This window comes from Podarcis gaigeae, assembly GCF_964106915.1.
Source record: "Podarcis gaigeae genome assembly, chromosome: 2".
NCBI lineage: Eukaryota > Metazoa > Chordata > Lepidosauria > Squamata > Lacertidae > Podarcis > Podarcis gaigeae.
Window position 1 is genome coordinate 123,316,517 of NC_139679.1, and position 19,389 is coordinate 123,335,905.

Sequence of the window (19,389 nt, forward strand, 5' to 3'; positions counted from 1 at the left end):
GAAACAAAAAGGGAGGAAGCAAAAGTGGTGTAAGCTTTGCACTCTCCCCTTGGGAAAACATAAACAAAAACAGCAACAAAAAAGCAAAGGGATTTTTATTTTATTTCTATTTTTTGCAGGCTTTTTCCTCACGCCTCTGCCGGGCTTCTCTTCATCTAGCAAAGTGGGATTTTCTCAGTTAGGATTGCAAAGGGAATTGCAATGATTGCAAAAATGGGGATATAAATATATATACTGTAGAGAGAGAGAGAGAGATTAGCAATTTTTTTTTTTTTGCAATAATTGCAATTCTGTTTGCAATTCTAACTGCGAGGTTTGCAAAACCTCTTTTGTTTGCTTCCTTCGGGCGAGAGAGCGAAGAAAATGGGTTAATAAGTTGGGGGGGGGAAAGTCGCCTGCGCTTTCCTAGACAGGCACCGAGGAGGAAGAAGAGGAGGAGGAGGAGGAAGCGGAGACAGGAAGGTCACTTCCTCCCCCTTTTTGGGAAAGTTGGGAGGGGTCTGGTGAGTGAAATGGGAGAACTGGGGGGAACTGGGGGACGTGCGGGTGGGGGAGGGGGTGGGCCGGAGGAGGAACGGTGGTCCTTTTGGGGTCGGGGAAGGTCCTGGGGGGGGGAAGTGGGGCGAGGGCAAAGTGGGGGGGGGAGGGGGAGGGGAGGTTGCCGCTGGACCTTTTGTGGCGCAATCGCGCAACACGGTTGCAATTGCGGCGCAGCAGGAGAACCCCTTTGATCTCCCACCCCTCCCCCTCTCCTATAATAATCATGATCATAAACAGTCCAGGCAGGGAAAGAAAAGGTCCACCCTCTTCATTGGATCCCGTTCTTCCCTCTTGTCTGATGCAATCTCTTGACTCCGCGGGGGGTGCGGGCTGGAGGGGGTGTCACAATTTTTGTGGGTTTGGGGAGACCACCCTCCACTCCCGGGTTTCGAACCAGAAATTGTCGGTGCATCTTTGGGGGCGGGGAACCTCAGCTGCTGCCCACAGATGGGGGCGAGGTGGGCCACGTCTTGCCCCCGCCCCCCGGGATCTGGGGAACGCAAAGGAGGCCGTGTGGGGCAGGAAAGAGGTGGAAAGGGGCGCGGGGTGGGGGGGTGTCACTGGCAAAGCGCCTGCGTTGCATTATTATTATTATTATTATTATTATTATTATTATTATTTATTACTACTACAGCGGTCTGCATTATATAAGCCTCTGCTTCGTTAAATTACGCTCTGCATTGTTAATAGTATTGTTGCAATGTGCATTATTGTTAATAGTATTGTTGCAATGTGCATTATTGGAGTTGGAAAAGGACGCCAGCAGTCATCAAGTCCAGCCCCCCACGAGTGCAACCGTGCTGTGCGTCACGATGCAATTTTATTCTTTATCATTCATAATAATAGCAATTAGACCGATGAGTAACGTCCCCTTGCGACTTATCAGGGTGGGGGGAGTTGGGATGCTTTAACTGCCAGCGTCAGACCTACTGGACCATCTAGCTCAGGGGTCAGCAAACTTTTTCAGCAGGGGGCCGGTCCACTGTCCCTCAGACCTTATGGGGGGGTGGACTATATTTAGAAAAACAAAAAAATGAACAAATTCCTATGCCCCACAAATAATCCAGGGATGCATTTTTAATAAAAGCGCACATTCTACTCATGTAAAAACGCACTGATTCCTGGACTGTCTGTGGGCCAGATTTAGAAAGCAGTTGGGCCAGATTCGGCCCCAAGGCCTTAGTTTGCCTACCCATGATCTAGCTCAATAGTGCCTGCACGGACTGGTAGCAGCGGCTTTCCAGAGTTTCAAGTAAAGCCCCCCCCCCCCCCAAAAAACCCTGGAGATGCTGCCCAGGGGTTGAATCCCGGGACTTAATGCATGCAAAGCACATGCTTTGTCGCCAACCTGTGGCCTTTCAAACTGCTATGAGATACGCCTCCCATTTTTCATGGCCATTGGCTGGTGGATCGGGCCAAAGTTGGGGTGATCGTAGTCCAAAATCCTGTTCTCACAGTGAGTACCAGGAATGTAAACCACATTTATTTATTTTTTAATTTATAGTAGTTGGCATTTTTTAAAAATTAAATAAAAATAAACTGGTGTTTATTCAGAGACATATGAGCTCCGACAGTGGAGCAGCCAGTAACACACCGGTTGCAAAGTACTGAATTCATAGAGTGTTTTGTGGCAACTCAGAAAGCCCTGAATGGTTTGTTCTCCCTCTTCTATAACAGGCAGGATAATAATAATAATAATTTTTATTTATACTCCGCCCTCCCCAGCCAAGGCCGGGCTCAGAGCGGCTTACAAGCAATAATAAAAACAAGTTGAATGATTACAACTTAAAAACAAAATTAAAAAATACAACATTAAAATGCTGAAACATTAAAATATTAAAATGTAGCCTCATCGCAGAAGGAGAAGGAAAAGAAAAAAGAGAGGGAGGGAATCAAATTGGCTCCAAGCCAAAGGCCAGGTGGAACAACTCTGTCTTACAGGCCCTGCGGAAAGAAATCAGATCCTGCAGGGCCCTGGTCTCATGAGGCAGAGCGTTCCACCAGGCCGGAGCCAGAGTTGAAAAGGCCCTGGCTCTGATTGAAGCCAATCTAACTTCCTTAGGGCCCGGGACCACTAGGGTGTTGCAATTTATGGACCTTGAGGCTCTCCGTGGGGCATACCAGGAGAGGCGGTCCCGTAGGTACGAGGGTCCTAGGCCGTGAAGGGCTTTAAAGGTCAAAAGCAGCACCTTAAATCTGACCCTGTACTCCACTGGGAACCAGTGCAGTTGGTAAAGCACTGGATGAATATGCTCCCATGGCAGAGACTCCGTGAGGAGCCTCACTGCAGCATTCTGTACCCACTGGAGTTTCTGGGACAGCTTCAAGGGCAGCCCCGCATAGAGCGAATTACAGTAGTCAAGCCAGGAGATGACCGTCACATGGATCACTGTGGCCAGGACAGGGCTGGAAAGGTAAGGGACCAACTGCTTGATGCGGCGAAGGTGGGAAAATGTCGCCTTGGCTGTTGCTGTAACTTGCGCCTCCGGAAAAACCCAGTTCCTGGGACTCTGAATAGGGGAGAGTGCTGATGGTTTGTGGGGCATCCCATAATGGTTACACAGCTTTTGCCACTGTGAGAACAGGGTGCTTGGGCTGGGTGAGCCTCTGTTTGGGCAGAGCCAGCTGCCTCAGGATTCTTCTGATATATTATAAAGACCCTTAGAACCGTAGAGGTGGAAGGGACCCAGGGGTCATCTAGTCCAGCCCCCTGCGATGCAGGAATCTCAGCTGAAGCACCCATGACAGATGGCTGTTCAACCTCTGCTTTAAAACTGCCAGGGTTCTTCACATAAATCGTTGGTACTTCAGGATGAAATATGCATCATGTGTTTTGTTGCGCCTAGGAAACGTCAACCCAGTTTAGTCAGTCATGGGTCTGGCTTAGTTCAGGCAGAACCAGATGCCGCTTCCTGATTGGCTCGCTCTCCTCTCAGTGCTTCATCCCATTGGCTGTCTCTTGTGCCTGTCTCATTAGACCAGCCTTTCCTGCTGTTTCATTTCCCAATACAGAATCAGGGCGCCCCCAAATGCCATTCCCTCAATAAAATAAAACCAACATTTTCACCAGCCGTACACCCAAAACAGCTCCAGAGCACCCATTTTTCTTTTACTGCTTAATAATAATAATAATAATAATATCTGGCTCGGTTTCCCCAGCCACTCTGAGCAACTTCCGACAAATATAAAAGCATAATAAAACACCAAACGTTAAAAACCTTTCTGTACAGGGCTGGTTTCAGATGTCTTCTAAAAATTGTGTCGCTCTTTATCTCCTTGTCATCTGGTGAGAGGGCTTTCCACACGGAGGGCACCACCACCAAGAAGGCCCTGTCCCTGGTTCCCTGTAACTTCGCTTCTCGCAGTGAGAGAACCAGCAAAAAACCTCAGTGTCTGGGGTTGAGTGATGTGGGTGGAGACGCACCTTCAGGTATACTGGACTGAGGCCGTTTAGGGCTTTGAAGGTCAGCACCAACACTTTGATTTGTGCTCGGAAATGTCCTGGGAGCCAAAGTAGGTCTTTCAGGACTGGTGTTATATGCTCTCAGCAGCCAGTCCCAGTCACCAGTCTAGTTGCCACATTCTGGATTAATTGTAGTTTCTGAATCACCTTCAAAGGTTGTTGTTGTTTAGTCGTTTATTCGTGTCCGACTCTTCGTGACCCCATGGACCAGAGCACGCCAGGCACCCCTGTCTTCCACTGCCTCCCGCAGTTTGGTCAAACTCATGTTCGTAGCTTCGAGAACACTGTCCCACCATCTTGTCCTCTTCTCCTTGTGCCCTCCATCTTTCCCAACATCAGGGTCTTTTCCAGGGAGTCTTCTCTTCTCATGAGGTGTCCAAAGTATTGGAGCTGTAGGTTCAGGATCTGTCCTTCCAGTGAGCACTCAGGGCTGATTTCCTTCCGAATGGAGAGGTTTGATCTTCTTTCAGTCCATGGGACTCTCAAAAGTCTCCTCCGGCACCATAATTCATAAGCATCAATTCTTCGGCGATCAGCCTTCTTTATGTTCCAGCTCTCACTTCCATGCATCACGACTGGGAAAACCATAGTTTTAACTATACGGAGCTTTGTCAGCAAGGTGATGTCTTCTTTTTAAGATGCAGTCTAGGTTTGTCATTGCTTTTCTCCCAGAAAGCAGGCGTCTTTTAATTTCGTGACTGCTGTCACCATCTGCGGTGATCCCCACATAGAGCGCATTGCAGTATTCCAAGTGGGGATAACTAGAGCATGCATCACTCTGGCAAGACAGTCCGTGGGCAGGTAGGGTCTCAGTTGGCGTACCAGGTGGAGCCAGAAGACCCTTGCAGCTGGACTGCTTGCATGCTTCTGGTTGCAGGATACAGGCTTAGATCGATATCAGGTGTGATCCAGCACTTGGGGAAGCTGCTCTCATGAACAACATCCTCCTTGTTCTTACAGGCTCACCAGGGAAGCCTCGGCTGCAGAGGGTGCTGGTTGCTGTGACGGAAGCAGAAGCCTTTTGTGGTCTGAGCACCAGTGCGGAGCGATCCGGCAGACTCTCATCTGTGAGACCAGAGCAACAGTTGAGTGGGGAGCCTGTAGGATCTTTTCCCTGCCCCGCTGCCTTCCTCTGTCACAGGGGCAGGGGATGGAGGGAGGTTGATGGTGGGTGGGATGAAAGAGGACCAGGAGATATCTGGAGGTCAATGTCTGGTAAAGGGGTTCTGCTTAGAGATTCCAGCTTTGCATGCGTGAGCCAGTCTTCAGTTTTCTGTGCCGGGAGTGAGGATGGCATCCATAGCTCAGTTGGCAGAGCAAGTGGTTTGAATGCAGAAAAGCCCCTCCTTAGGATCACTCGCCAAAGCGTCCCATTAAATGGGTGCCATTTAGCAGAGCTGGAAGAAGCCAGTTGGAGGAGAGTTTTTTCCTGGGCTGTTGTGGGTTAAACCACAGAGCCTAGGACTTGCCGATCAGAAGGTTGGCGGTTCGAATCCCCGCGACGGGGTGAGCTCCCGTTGCTCGGTCCCTGCTCCTGCCAACCTAGCAGTTCGAAAGCACGTCAAAGTGCAAGTAGATAAATAGGTACCGCTCCGGCGGGAAGGTAAACGGCGTTTCCGTGCGCTGCTCTCGTTTCGCCAGAAGCGGCTTAGTCATGCTGGCCACATGACCCGGAAGCTGTATGCTGGCTCCCTCGGCCAGTAAAGCGAGATGAGCGCCGCAACCCCAGAGTCGGCCACGACTGGACCTAACGGTCAGGGGTCCCTTTACTTTTACCTTTATAGGCGGAGAGGCACTGAACATGGTACACCCCATCAAGTCACTTTGGAAGTGGGTGTAGGATCTAAAGACTCCTGCTTGCAAAGCCTTGGCAGAGAGAACAGCAAGCAGAAAGCTTTATTTGCACCCACCGGTCTCACACATTTGTTTTTATTATTAATACTGATTAAATTTTTATACCTCCCTCCATCCGTAAATCTCAGGGCGGTTCACAACATAAAAATACAATATAAAAAACCAGCGGAAGCAACATTTATATGTTTATTTCCTAATATTTACACTTGATTGAAAGGAAAAAAAGTTTTTAGGGGCTAACCAGGTTGGGATAGCTGGGATAGCAGGCTTGTTGGGTTTTGAATGTCTTGTGTAGATTTTTCAGTTTCGTTCCATATGGGACAATGACAATAAAGATTATCGTATCGTAAAAAAAAGAGAAAAAACCAGTAAAATTATCAATAAGTAATAATAAATACCAATAACAATAAAACTAAAAGCGGTTAAAAACAAACTTTTGCAAAGCTTTCAAAAAGAATTAAACGAGAAACTAAAAACAGATTAAAATACATGTCAGCGTCCTGTGGCTCTTGGGTCTCTCTTTTCTTTTTCCTTTCCTTCAGAGAGAGAGAGAGGCATCAATTGAATTGCCAGGAAACTCGTTGACCTTGTGAGACAGAGAAGGAGCAAGAATGAAAGTGAAGCTGGAGCAAGGAAGTCCTTTGGAGTTGTACGGGGCTCCGCTTGAGCACGAAGAAAAGTTTAGCGTGCAGAGCCAAGCAGGCGACCAATCTGGGAAGGGGGCAGGAAGAGACCCTCACGCCTTGGAGGCCCGGGGCAGCGGGGAATTCTGGGTAGGAAGCGTGCAGGAGATCCTGGCCGGCGACACAATCTGCTCAAAGGGACCATACCAGCGTTTCAAGCATTTCTGCTACCAGGAGGCTGAGGGACCCCGCGAGGTCTGCAGCCAGCTCCACGACCTTTGCCGCCAGTGGTTGAAGCCGGAAAGGCTCACCAAGGCCCAGATGCTGGACCTGGTGGTCTTGGAGCAGTTCCTGACTATCCTCCCCCCGGAGATGGAGAACTGGGTCAGGGAGTGCGGAGCGGAGACCAGCTCCCAGGCGGTGGCCCTGGCAGAAGGCTTCCTCCTGAGCCAGGTGGAAGAGAAGAGGCAGGAGGAGGAACAGGTGAGTATTTCATCCTGATCTCGGAGTTGAAAGTGCTTGCTTCGCTCGCCAGCCCTCCTGATTCCCCCTTTCCAAACCTTTAAATCTTTTAATAATACTAATACTACTACTACTACTACTAATAATAATAATAATAATAATAATAATAAATTTATTATTTATACCCTGCCCATCTGGCTGAGTCTCCCCAGCCACTCTGGGCAGCTTCCAATCAAGTGTTAAAAAAAAAATGCAGCATCAAATATTAAAAACTTCCCTAAACAGGGCTGCCTTCAGATGTCTTTTAAAGATAAGATAGCTGCTTATTTCCTTCACATCTGATGGGAGGGCGTTCTACAGGACAGGTGCCACTACCGAGAAGGCCCTCTGTCTGGTTTCCTTTAACCTCACTTCTCGCAATGAGGGAACCGCCAGAAGGCTCTCGGCCCTGGATCTCAGTGTCTGGGCAGAACGATGGTGGAGACGCTCCTTCAGGTATACTGGACCAAGGCCATTTAGGGCTTTAAAGGTCAGCACCAACACTTTGAATTGTGCTCGGAAACGTACTGGGAACCAATGCAGATGTCTCAGGACCGGTGTTATGCGGTCCCGGCGGCCACTCCCAGTCACCATTCTAGCTGCCGCATTCTGGATTAATTGGAGTTTCTGGGTCACCTTCAAAGGTAGCCCCACGTAGAGTGTATTGCAGTAGTCCAAGCGGGAGATAACTAGAGCATGCACCACTCTGGCGAGACAGTCCGCAGGCAGGTAGGGTCTCAGCCTGCGTAGCAGGTGGAGCTGGTAGACAGCTGCCCTGGACACAGAATTAACCTGTGCCTCCATGGACAGCTGTGAATCCAAAATGACTCCTAGGCTGCACACCTGGTCCTTCAGGGACACAGTTGCCCAATTCAGGACCAGGGAGTCCCCCACATCTTTAACCTTTAAAGCCCTATACAGCCTAGGACCCTCATATCTATGGGACCGCTTCTCCTGGTATGTCCCACAGAGGACCTTAGGGTCTTCAAATAAAAACATCCTGAAGGTCCCAGGTCACAGAGAGGTTAGGCTGGCCTCAACCAGAGCCAGGGCTTTTTCGGCTGTGGCCCCGATCTGGTGGAACGCTCTGTCACAAGAGACTAGGGTCCTGTGGGACTTGACATCTTTCCACAGGGCCTGCAAGACAGAGCTGTTCCACCAGGCCTTTGGTCAGGGCGCAGCCTGACCCCCCCTCCTTCTATAAGCCTCATAGAACTCTAGCCCAATGGTTGCCATTAATTTGATTCTGAATTGATTTTAGAATGAATTGATTTTAGAATGTATTTAAATTAATTGATTGTGATTTTATGTAAACTCTGTTATTTTTACCATTGTTAGCTGCTCTGAGCCCGGCTTCGGCTGGGCAGGGCAGGATATAAATAAATTTATTATTATTGTTGTTGTTGTTGTTGTTGTTATTACTATCATGCACAAACCTCAGTAATGCCCAGGGCCGGATTACCAAATAGGCAGAGTTGGCACCGGCCTATGGGTCCCACGACTCCCTTGACTCAGGAACCTACATCATTGGAGGGGGTGGGAAGCAAGATTTTTACTGCCTAGGGGCCTTCAAAGGGTTTAATCCAGCATTGCCAGACATCGTCATCACCATCATGATTTATTATTTATACCCTGCCCATCTGTCTGGGTTTCCCCAGCCACTCTGAGCAGCTCCCAACGGAATATTCAAAACATGATAAAACAGCAAACGTTAAAAACTAAACATCCCCACTCCCACTAATCTCTTCACACACCAACACCTCCCTCCCTCTCCCTCCCCCCCCCCATTGTTTTATTTTCATTTCTTCATTTCAACAATTTTTATTGGTGGTTCCCAACCTTATCCCACCGCCACCATACACATTTTATTTCTATAATCGCACACCCAGTGCGCCCCCTCCCTATAAAAAGCAGGATTTAGTGTAGTGGTTTGCACAGCCCGCCAGGGAAGATAGTAACACGATAAAATAAACGGGTGATGAAATCCAAAGCAATTCAAACCCTCTGCAATGGCAGGATCACAGCTTAGCAAGACCTCCCCTCCTCCACGCATCTCAAACACTGCAGAGCTACCGTATTTTTCCATGTATTACACACCCCCCCCCCCGTGTAGTTGAGCTTTTTTTACAGGAAATAAATAGGTTGATAAATACACCTATTCCCATGCCAGCAGAAGCAGCCAATCGCCAGCACTACAGCCCATCAACACGAGCCCTTGCTGCAGCCAACAATAACATGCCCTATAGCCGCTGACAATATCCGGCTCGCGGCAGCAGTCAGTCCCACATCCCCACTGTGCACTATCTGTGTATAAGGTGCCCCCCAATTTTTCAGATAGTGTTTTTTTTTTTTTATAAAGACCTAGTCTTATACAGTCATACCTTGGGTTACAGACGCTTCAGCTTGTGCGTTTTCGGGTTACGGACGTGCCGAAACCCGGAAGTACCGGAACAGGTTACTTCCGGGTCTCGGCGCATGTGCAGAAGCACTAAACCGCGCTTTGCGCATGCGCAGATGCACCTAATTGCGTGCCGCGCGTGCTCAGATGCGGCGCTTCAGGTTGCAAATGCTGCGGCTTGTGAATTTGCCTTCCGCACGGATCACATTCACAACCCGAGCGTCCACTGTATATGGAAAAATATGGTACAGTGGACCCTTGGGTTACGTACTGCTCTAGATACGTAATCTTTGAGTTGCGAAAGCGGCAAACCCGGAAGTGTATTATTTCGGGTTGTGCCGCATGTGCAGAAGCGATCTGTTGCTCCGCGCGTGCGCTCAGAAGCGGCGCCTCTGGTTACGGATTTTTCAGGGTGCGCACGGACCCCCGAAACAAATTAAATTTGTAACCAGTGGGTCCACTGTACTTCCAGTCGCTGTGGGCAATACACTGGAGGAGTAGAGGAGTAAAAAATTTCACGCTATTCTTGGGCTCTCATGTTAATAGGGAATTTTTCTTCCTCTACAAGGTTCCTGTGTCCTTTGAAGAGGTCCCTGTGCCTTTCACCAAGGAAGAAGAGGAAGAATGGGCACTGCTGGACCCAGGCCAAAACGCCCTGCCCAGGGAAGTCTTGGTGGAGGACTTTGGGAATCTAGCCTCGCTAGGTAAGTTTTTGCTCTGAGTTGTTAATATGAGTTCCTTCTCTTATATATTTGTTGTTTAGTCGTTTAGTCATGTCCGCCTCTTTGTGACCCCATGGACCAGAGCACGCCAGGCCCTCCTGTCTTCCACTGCCTCCCGCAGTTTGGTCAAATTCATGCTGGTAGCTTCGAGAACACTGTCCTACCATCTCGTCCTCTGCCGTCCCCTTCTCCTTGTGCCCTCCATCTTTCCCAACATCAGGGTCTTTTCCAGGGAGTCTTCTCTTCTCATGAGGTGGCCAAAGTACTGGAGCCTCAGCTTCACGATCTGTCCTTCCAGTGAGCACTCAGGGCTGATTTCCTTAAGAATGGATAGGTTTGTTCTTCTTGCAGTCCATGGGACTCTCAAGAATCTCCTCCAACACCATAATTCAAAAACATCAATTATTCGGCGATCAGCCTTCTTTATGGTCCAGCTCTCACTTCTTATATATATATATATGTATATATAATTTTTATAAAGTTTTTCTATTTTACATTTTAGAATATTCATTTAAACAACCTCAAATCAATGACTTCCCTTCTCTTTCTGTGGTTCAATTTACATACCACAAATCCTTGCGTATTTTACATTCCATTTTAATATTCCATTATTACTTCCATCAAAGCTTGTCTACACTGTTGAATTTATCTTAATGCTGCCAGCATTTTGAAGTGTACACAATTTCCCCCATATATCCAGTAAACATTTTCCAATCTTTTTTAAACGTATGTTCTTCTTGTTCTATTATTCTATATGTTAAATCTGCAAGCTGCACATAGTCCATCAATTTGCCATTCTTCTTTAGTTAGGACTTTGCTCGTTTTCCATTTTTGGGCCAACGAAACATGGGCCACTGTAGTGGCATACATAAATAGTCTTTTTTGACACCTGGAAATTTCTGTGAGTTATCCCCAACAGAAAGGACTCTTGCTCTCTATTGCAAGTGAAGATTTCTTTTTTTAAAAAAAATAATATTTATTGAGGTTTTGGAAGATTACAAAAATAAAGAAAGAAAAAAAGAACAGAAAAACAGAAAAATAAAAACAATTTAAAAAAAAGACAAATCAATCCTTCCATAACTTATCTTTCATTTGCTTGTTTCCTTGACCTCCTCACACCTCCCTTTTTTGTGTTCTAGTTCAATTAGCTATTTCAGCAAATCCTTTCCATCTTTGTTTTTATCCTAATAATTTATCTTAATATAATGTAACTTCACATTCTCACCAATTAACAATCTATTTTTACTTAATCCTTTATAACATTTCTGCAAGTGAAGATTTCACCGGGGAGGTCTGTGGCCTTGCCAGAGGGTGGCAGGGGCTGCTATTGAGCATCTTTGGACCTGCTCCATTATCTTCTGGCCTATCAGGATTTTGGAGTGTCTTCACAAGTAGGAAAAATCTGTACTTGGTGGTCCTCAGTCAGAGCTGAATGTTCTCAATGAGTAGGTGGCTTTTAGGTTGGGGTTTTCATTCCCTGTGCTGAGATGTTTCTGACAGGCCACCCATAGGTTCCAGGACATAAGGAGAGCTATCATGGATCAGGCCAATGGCCCATCTAGTCCAGCATCCTATTCTTGCAGTGGCCAAGCACATGCCTGTAGGAAACTCACAAGCAAGATTTGAGGAGAAGCTTACGCTCCTGTCATTTCCAGCAACTAGTATTCAGAAGCCTAGGGACGTGGGTGGCACTGTGCTCTAAACCACTGAGCCTCTTGGGCTTGCTGATTGGAAGGTCAGCGGTTCGAATCCCCACGACGGGGTGAGCTCCTGTTGCTCTGTCCTAACTTCTGCCATCCTAGCAGTTCAAAAGCATGCCAGTGCAAGTAGATAAATAGGTATCGCTATGGTGGGAAGGTGAACGGCTCTGGCACAGTCCTCCGTGCACCAGTAGCGGTTAAGTCATGCTGACCACATGACCCGGAAAACTGTCTGTGGACAAACGCCGGATCCCTTGGCCTGAAAGTGAGATGAGCGCTGCAACCCATGGTCTCCTTTGACTGGACTTAACCGCCCAGGGGTCTTTTACCTTATTCAGAAGCATTGCTGCCTCCGACTGTGTAGGCAGAGCATATTATTTTATTTTATTTTATTGTATTTTTTAGTTTTTTACCAACAGCCAAAACACAAACAGTGAAAACAAACAGTGAAAACCCCCAGGAGGCTGATACATTGGGTATACATAATCAATGATAACATATTCAAATCAACCATATGTACAATTCTATATATCTTAACACTCCTCCCTCCACAAGGCTTCTTTAATTTTTAAAATTTTAATTGCCCCAAATTGTTCAAACCTACCCAGATAATTCAATAGCTTCTCAAACCAATCCTCCTCCTTCTCATTGACCTTAAACCCTTTCATTGTATGTATCTTCACACTTAGATATTCTAAGATTATAATATTTTTCTATTTTTCTCTCCATTGGTTCAACCCTAGCTCTTCTGCATTTTCCCAGTTACTCACTATAACCTGTCTGGCTGCAATTACCATCAATTTTACCCATTTATATTCCTCTTTTGTTTCTAACTCGTGCTACTCAGGCTATTATTATTATTATTATTATTATTGCCACAGATTATTAAATTATATACAGTCCTTCATCAAGAGACCAATTTGGAGATGGTATTTAACACCAGTTAGATCAAATCAAATAAACAAGGAATATTTGGAGTTATGTTGGAGGGGATGCCAGGAAACAGGCAATTATGTTCACATGTGGTGGGGTGTAAATATGAACAATTCTTTTAGGCAAAGGGTGTTTAAGGAGATAACAGAAATCACTGGGTTAAAGCTGACCGAAAGACCAGAGATAGCATTATTATCAATTTACGATTGGGATGGCAGTTATACAGGCTATCAAGGACTTGCTCACAAGTTTATTGTCAGCTGCACAAATTATGATAGCTAGGAAGTGGAAGGGGCAAGCGGAATATAAAATGGAAGAATGGTATAAAGAGGTGTGGGATATATCTATTAATCATAAATTAATGTGTGCCATTAAGGTAAGACAGAGAATATGCAGGAGAAATAATTTTGAGGAGATATGGAGGGTGTGTGTAGAATTTGTACTGTTAAAACAGAAAGGGGTCAAACCATCGCAAGAGGTGTTGAAATTTTGGGAAGTTGGATAGTTACTATGGAATGGTATCAGTGGTGGGGTGCACATTTTTATTCTTATTTATTTAGGATTATTACTTTGTCAAAAAAAAGGTGGGGGAAAAGAGAGACCACAGGAAGGTTTACAACATAGCCCTTGAGGCTTGTAGTCGTCAGTAGCCCCACCCTCAATAAATTTGTCTAATTCTCCTTTCAAGCCAACCAAGTTGGTGGCCATCACTGTAACAGTTGGATTCCAGCAGGAATCCAGTTGGATCCAAGATTTTGAGTGCCATTTCCCTTATGGAAGCAGAAACCAATTTGAATGGGGATTTTGTCCACATTGCTGCCCAGTCTTCCTCATCTTTTTTCCAACCTAGCGGTTCTTCTGAAGTCTTTGGCAGGGCCAAGGAAGTAGAACCACACATGTATTAATTTGCCACACCACTGGGTTGGCCTCAAACGTTCCTTCTCGCCTCTTTTCTTGACTCTCTTTCTGTTCCAACAGGTGGCGGATGGCCCAGTAAGAACAACAACAACAACAGACCCTGTGAGAGAAGCAAGCTTCAAGAAATGGAAGAGAATTTCAGAAATCCCGAGGGACCGACAGAACAGGAGGAAAACCAGATGGAGAAGTGGCTGGATGAACCAGCCACTTCCCAGGATGAAAACTTTCGTGAAATCGTGGTTCAGCCAGAAAAATCAAGAGGAACAAGAAGGAATGCCTGCCCTGCACTTGTGAAAAACACCAGTCACAAATCAGACGTTAACGGCCACTGGAAAGTTCACACGGAAGAGAAGCCGTACAAATGCATGGAGTGTGGAAAGAACTTCAGCCAGAGCACTCTCCTTAGGTTGCATCAGAGAATCCACACGGGAGACAAGCCCTACAGCTGCTCCGAGTGCGGCAAGAGATTTTACGACAGGTCTCACCTCAACAGCCACAAAAGGACCCACACTGGGGAGAAGCCGTATAAATGCTTGGAGTGCGGGAAGAACTTCAGCCACAAGGTGAACCTTACCTCCCACCAGAGGATCCACACGGGAGAGAAACCTTACAACTGCTCGGACTGTGGGAAGAGCTTTTGCGACAAGCAGAACCTTATCAGACACCAAAGAATCCACACGGGAGAGAAGCCGTACAAATGTATGGAGTGTGGGCAGAACTTCAGGCAGAGGGCGACCCTCACTTCTCACCAGAGAGTTCACACCGGCGAGAGACCCTACCAGTGCTTGGATTGCGGAAAGTGCTTCTTCAGAAAAGCGGAACTGAACCGACACCAGAGGATTCACAGGGGAGAAGAAAGGCCCGTCATCTCTTGGAGCGTCGAAATGGCATCAGACGGGGTGTCGATTTTATGTCCCATCAGAGAACTAGCACAGGAAAACCAGCCGATAACTCCCGTGATTAAACAAGAACAGTATTGCTAAAATAAGAGTCAGAATAATTTGCATGAGAGACACACACACAAACACACTTTCCCCCCTGCCCCAATAAATGTTTGGGAGTGTAGAAAGAGCTTCAGCTAGAGCAGAACGTATAATGTACAGTATGCATACTCTGTGAGGAAACAAACTTTTAACGCAGATCGTACCTGAGGCTCATGGACCAGGCTCCCTTCACGAGCAAAGAGTTGGCGTCTTATTCTTCGGCTTCCGATGTGTAAATCTCTCATGTGCCTTACTGAGTCCTGTCATCACTTGCGAAAGCTGACTAGTCAGTCTGCTTCCTTTGTGCCTATTTTTCCTATTAAAATATACACATTTGACGCAAAAACAACTCCTGTCCATTGAACTGTAGTTCCTTCTTGGAGCGATGCATATTAAGACACATTTCGCTAACTGAGAGTTGTCGTTCTTTTTGTAACTGGAATGGTGGACTTAAATGATCCTAGAATTATCCCAGTGTAGAAACAGTGGTACCTCGGGTTACAGACGCTTCAGTTTACAGACTCTGCTAACCCAGAAATAGTACCTCGGGTTAAGAACTTTGCTTCAGGATGAGAACAGAAATCGCGCGTGAGTGGTATTTCAGGTTAAGAACAGTTTCAGGTTGAGAATGGACCTCCAGAACGACTTAAGTTCTTAACCCAAGGTACCACTGTACTTTGAGGTTCCAGTTCCCAGATCCTGGTGTTGCTGGCTAAGGGTGAGTAGAGACGGAGAAGGGGCTCACGGCAGTGTGAATGCTGTCCTGGAAGCCCTCAATTTAACGCCTGCTTCCTGCTGCCTAGCAGCAAAGCCAGTACTGGAATACGCTACAGACGATCAACTAGCAAAGGGATGGACTTTTCTGCCTGCGACCTACAACAGAGTGAGGCTCACGAAGTACGTCTGTCAGGAGTGGGGAATCATAAGCCTGGAGGGCAAATGCAATCCACTGGGTCAGCGGTTCTCAACCTGTGGGTCCCCAGATGTTGTTGGACTACAACTCCCATCATCCCTGAGCTCTGACCTTGCTAGCTAGGGATGATGGGGTTGTAGTCCAACAACGTCTGGGGACCCACAGGTTGAGAACTGCTGCACTGGGTGTCTCTATCTGGCCCCTAGGGCTCACACCCCTTGCCGGCTCTGCTTTGCACCCCCAAGTCAGTGGAGACCTAATTATGTGTTGTATTTCGCCCCCCAAAAAGGAGAGGTAATAATAATAATAATAATAATAATAATAATAATAATAATAATAATAATTTATTATTTCTACCCTGCCCATCTGACTGGGTTTCCCCAGCCACTCTGGGCGGCTTCCAGCAAAAGATAAATACATTAAAACAACAGTCAATTAAAACTTCCCTAAACAGGGCTGCCTTCAGATGTCTTTTAAATGTCTGGTAATTGTTTTTCTCTTTGACATCTGGTGGGAGGGCGTTCCACAGGGCAGGTGCCACTACCGAGAAGGCCCTCTGTCTGGTTCCCTGTAACTTTGCTTCTTGCAGTGAGGGAACCACTAGAAGGCCCTCGGCGCTGGACCTCAGTGTCCAGGTTGGGCGGTGGGGGTGGGGACGCTCCTTCAGGTATTTATTATTGTTTTATTAAAACCAGCTTTATATACCACTTAATCACCAGAGACTGCTAAGCCATTTACATAAATCAATATAAAATATAGTTTAAAAAATGTTGGTTGTCATCCATCTGTTTTGGGAGACAGTGGAGGAGTTCGCCTTTGGGGTTGAGGTCAGGCTGTTGGAAGGTTGCAGCGCCTGCAGTGGCTATGGAGACCAACATGGGAGAGACATGTTTTGTTGCAGTCGGGGCAGAGGAAGGCATCCGGTTGTGCTGCTGCAGATGCGCCATGACATTTCTTCTTTCTATGCTCCTCCCAGCCATTGTTCCTCTTCTGGTAACTGCTACGGATGCACAACTTGACTGCCTGTCTCCAGGCAGTCCGGTCGTCTGCAAGGGATTCCAACATGGTGGGGCTGGTTTTGCCTGCCTTCATGTCACATTTGCAGACATTTTGGTTAATGCAGAGTTGGTCCGCCAACGGGCCTGGTGCCTGAAGCCAGCTCCCCTGTAGAGCACGATCTGGGGGGTCCTGCTATCTTCCATTCTGTGGACAAGGCCAAGCCAGTTTTAATCAATTTAAAACATTGGTAATTTGACAATACCATTAAAATCAAATGTTAATTACAAGTTGGCCTAAAATTTATCAAGATGCAAATAAAATTGGGAGGTTTTTTATTTAAAAAACTGAAATCATTTTTATTTGATTTTACAATACAAAATTATTTTAAAATTCAAATACATACCTATATGCAGAGATTCCTCTGACTCTCAGGACTCCCCACCCCCTCCATGGAGTCCCATTTTAAGCATTTAAAACTGCATCGTCTTCCAAAACTATTATATCAATCCATATTTTCCACGGTGATTTTTATAGTGCAAATGAAAATCCTGCCAATACAGTGGTACCCGGGTTACATACGCTTCAGGTTATAGACGCTTCAGGTTACAGACTCCACTAACCCAGAAATAGTATCTCGGGTTAAGAACTTTGCTTCAGGATAAGAACAGAAATCGTGCTCCAGCGGCGCAGCAACAGGAGGAGGCCCCATTAGCTAAAGCGGCGCTTCAGGTTAAGGACAGTTTCGGGTTAAGAATGGACCTCCGGAACAATTAAGTACTTAACCCGAGGTACTACTGTATTTCCATCTGCTTAACAGTGGTCTCTTAAATAACTTTTCCCATTATTTTGTAAAGTTTCTGTCTTCTTGGTTCCTCAGTTTTCCAGTCAACTTTGCCATTTTTGCACAGCTTGGTTTGCCATTCTTCTTTAGTAAGAACTTTGTTGTATTTTCATCTCTGGGCTAGTAGCATTCAGGCGGCTGTAGTTGCTTACATAAAAAGTCTTTTTCTGGTCCTTTGGGATGTCGGTACCTGTAATTCCTAATAAAAGGCTTCTGGCTTTTTAACAAAAGTTATTTTAAACATTTTTTTCCATTTCATTCTATATCATCTCCCACAAAACTTTTACCATCTTCCTGCAGTCCCTTAAATTCATTTTTTATATCTTCTGCCTATCCAAATTCATTTAATTTGCTCATTTAATTGTCTGCTTTAAATATATACTCTTATGAAACTGCAGGTTATTACAACAATCCTGCTAATGTTTTTATCTGTTTACAATTTATCTGTAAATATTCAATAATCCATTTCTATTCTTTTATAAAAAGATTGTTATCTTGATTTCTTATTCTTCTGGTAAGTTTCGTCATTTCTGCATATTCCATAAGTTTTTGTATCCATGCTTCCTTTGCTGGGACTTCTTTTTCTTTCCATTTTTGGGCTAGTAACATTCTTGCCGCTGTTGTCACATACGTGAATAAATTACATTTTAGGTAGTTCTATCCCTACAATTTCCAGAAGAAAGGTTTCTGGTTTTTGTGGGGTTTTTTTGTGTGTTTTTTTACCAACGTTATTTTAAACATCCTTTTCATTTCATTATACAGTCATACCTCGGGTTGAATATGCTTCATGTTGAGCGCGTTCGAGTTGCGCTCCGTGGCAACCCGGAAGTAATGGAGTGTGTTACTTCTGGGTTTTGCCGCTTGCGCATGTGCAGATGCTCAAAATGACATCATGCGCATGCGCAGAAGCGGCGAAAAGCTATGTGCGTGTGCGCAAACCTGCCATCGCTAGTTATGTTTGCTTCTGGATGTGAACGGGGCTCCGGAACGGATCCCGTTCGCATCCCAAGGTGCCACTGTATATCATTTCCTTTTCTTTCTTTTTTTGCCAACATCATTGCCATTTTTATTGCAAATGTTTTGGATTTAAAGTTTTCTTTATTTAGGCACCCAGAAGACATGAGACAACATACTCCTCTGGCCATCCTTATGTTGCCCAGTCCTCAGCTGTATCTATGGTTCTGAAGCTCTCGTTTTTCCTCTTATCTGTTCTGCGTGTGCTTGGTTCCTGGCTCTGTTTTCTTGATACTCTTTCTTTAAGCCTTGCCAGCGCCTCATTTCTCTGTCAAAATCATTGCAACGACCCAAATATCTCATGAGAGTGCTCTTTGTGGCAATAAATATCAAGGCAATAAACTATTTTACTTTTAAAAGACAACTGAAGGCAGCCCTGTTTAGGGAAGTTCTTAATGTCTGACACTGTGTTGTTTTTAATATTCGGTTGGAAGCCGCCCAGAGTGGCTGGTGAAACCCAGCCAGACAGGTGGGGTATAAATAATAAATTATTATTATTATTATTATTATTATTATTATTATTATTATTATTACTCATTGAACAGACGGATAATAAGGCTGCATTCTTCCCTGTGCAGATGAAGAGATAGCTCTGGGTGCATCGCAAATTAAGGAGAGCTCATTAGTAAAATCTGAAGTCTTCCACCTGGGAAATCCGACTTGTGCGCCTGCTTCTTCCAGTCAATTCAGAACTAAATTCTGCAAAACTCCCAGCACGCCTGGAACAGACGGGAATTCAAAGAAAGGGCAAAACCCGGATGTAAGCTTCGTTCAGACCCGGAAGTTGTTCTTCTTTGACCGCTTCCGTCACACGGAAACCCCGCCTCTTCTGCAGCTGATAGCGCACTACTTAACGCAGGCGCGATGGGAACAGGAGACGAGGAGCGCCAGGGGGCTTCTGTTGACTGTCGCTGTTCGCGCTCTGCGCAGCCGCCAACGCGGCGCGCGGCACCGCTAGGGCGGTGATTGGCTTTAGCGCACTAGAAG

General features: G+C 46.0%; 1 protein-coding gene and 1 long non-coding RNA gene across 2 annotated transcripts in view; one reads left to right on the forward strand and one right to left on the reverse strand.

The window, feature by feature from the left end:
* The first annotated feature begins 402 nt into the window (after nucleotides 1–402).
* Nucleotides 403–14,984, forward strand: LOC310837621 (uncharacterized protein). Its single transcript, XM_083724512.1, has 5 exons — nucleotides 403–503; nucleotides 4,964–5,087; nucleotides 6,402–6,963; nucleotides 9,948–10,083; nucleotides 13,713–14,984. Exons 3-5 carry the CDS (start codon nucleotides 6,469–6,471, stop codon nucleotides 14,633–14,635), a joined length of 1,554 nt encoding a protein of 517 aa, XP_083580638.1. The 5' UTR covers nucleotides 403–503; nucleotides 4,964–5,087; nucleotides 6,402–6,468; the 3' UTR covers nucleotides 14,636–14,984.
* The window catches only part of LOC310838315, a 110,729-nt gene continuing 96,612 nt past the window's right edge, over nucleotides 5,273–19,389 (reverse strand). The window contains exon 2 of the long non-coding RNA XR_014560920.1: nucleotides 5,273–6,326. This is a non-coding gene — a long non-coding RNA (uncharacterized lncRNA). The remainder of the gene's footprint in view (nucleotides 6,327–19,389) is intronic.

What these genes read in the sequence shown, in the direction of transcription:
- LOC310837621 (XM_083724512.1), top strand. Translation starts at nt 6,469, where the DNA reads ATGAAAGTGAAGCTGGAGCAAGGAAGTCCTTTGGAGTTGTACGGGGCT. An exon ending in AGAGGCAGGAGGAGGAACAG is followed by an intron (nt 6,964 to 9,947) that starts GTGAGTATTTCA and finishes TTCCTCTACAAG; the next exon opens with GTTCCTGTGTCCTTTGAAGA. An exon ending in TGGGAATCTAGCCTCGCTAG is followed by an intron (nt 10,084 to 13,712) that starts GTAAGTTTTTGC and finishes CTGTTCCAACAG; the next exon opens with GTGGCGGATGGCCCAGTAAG.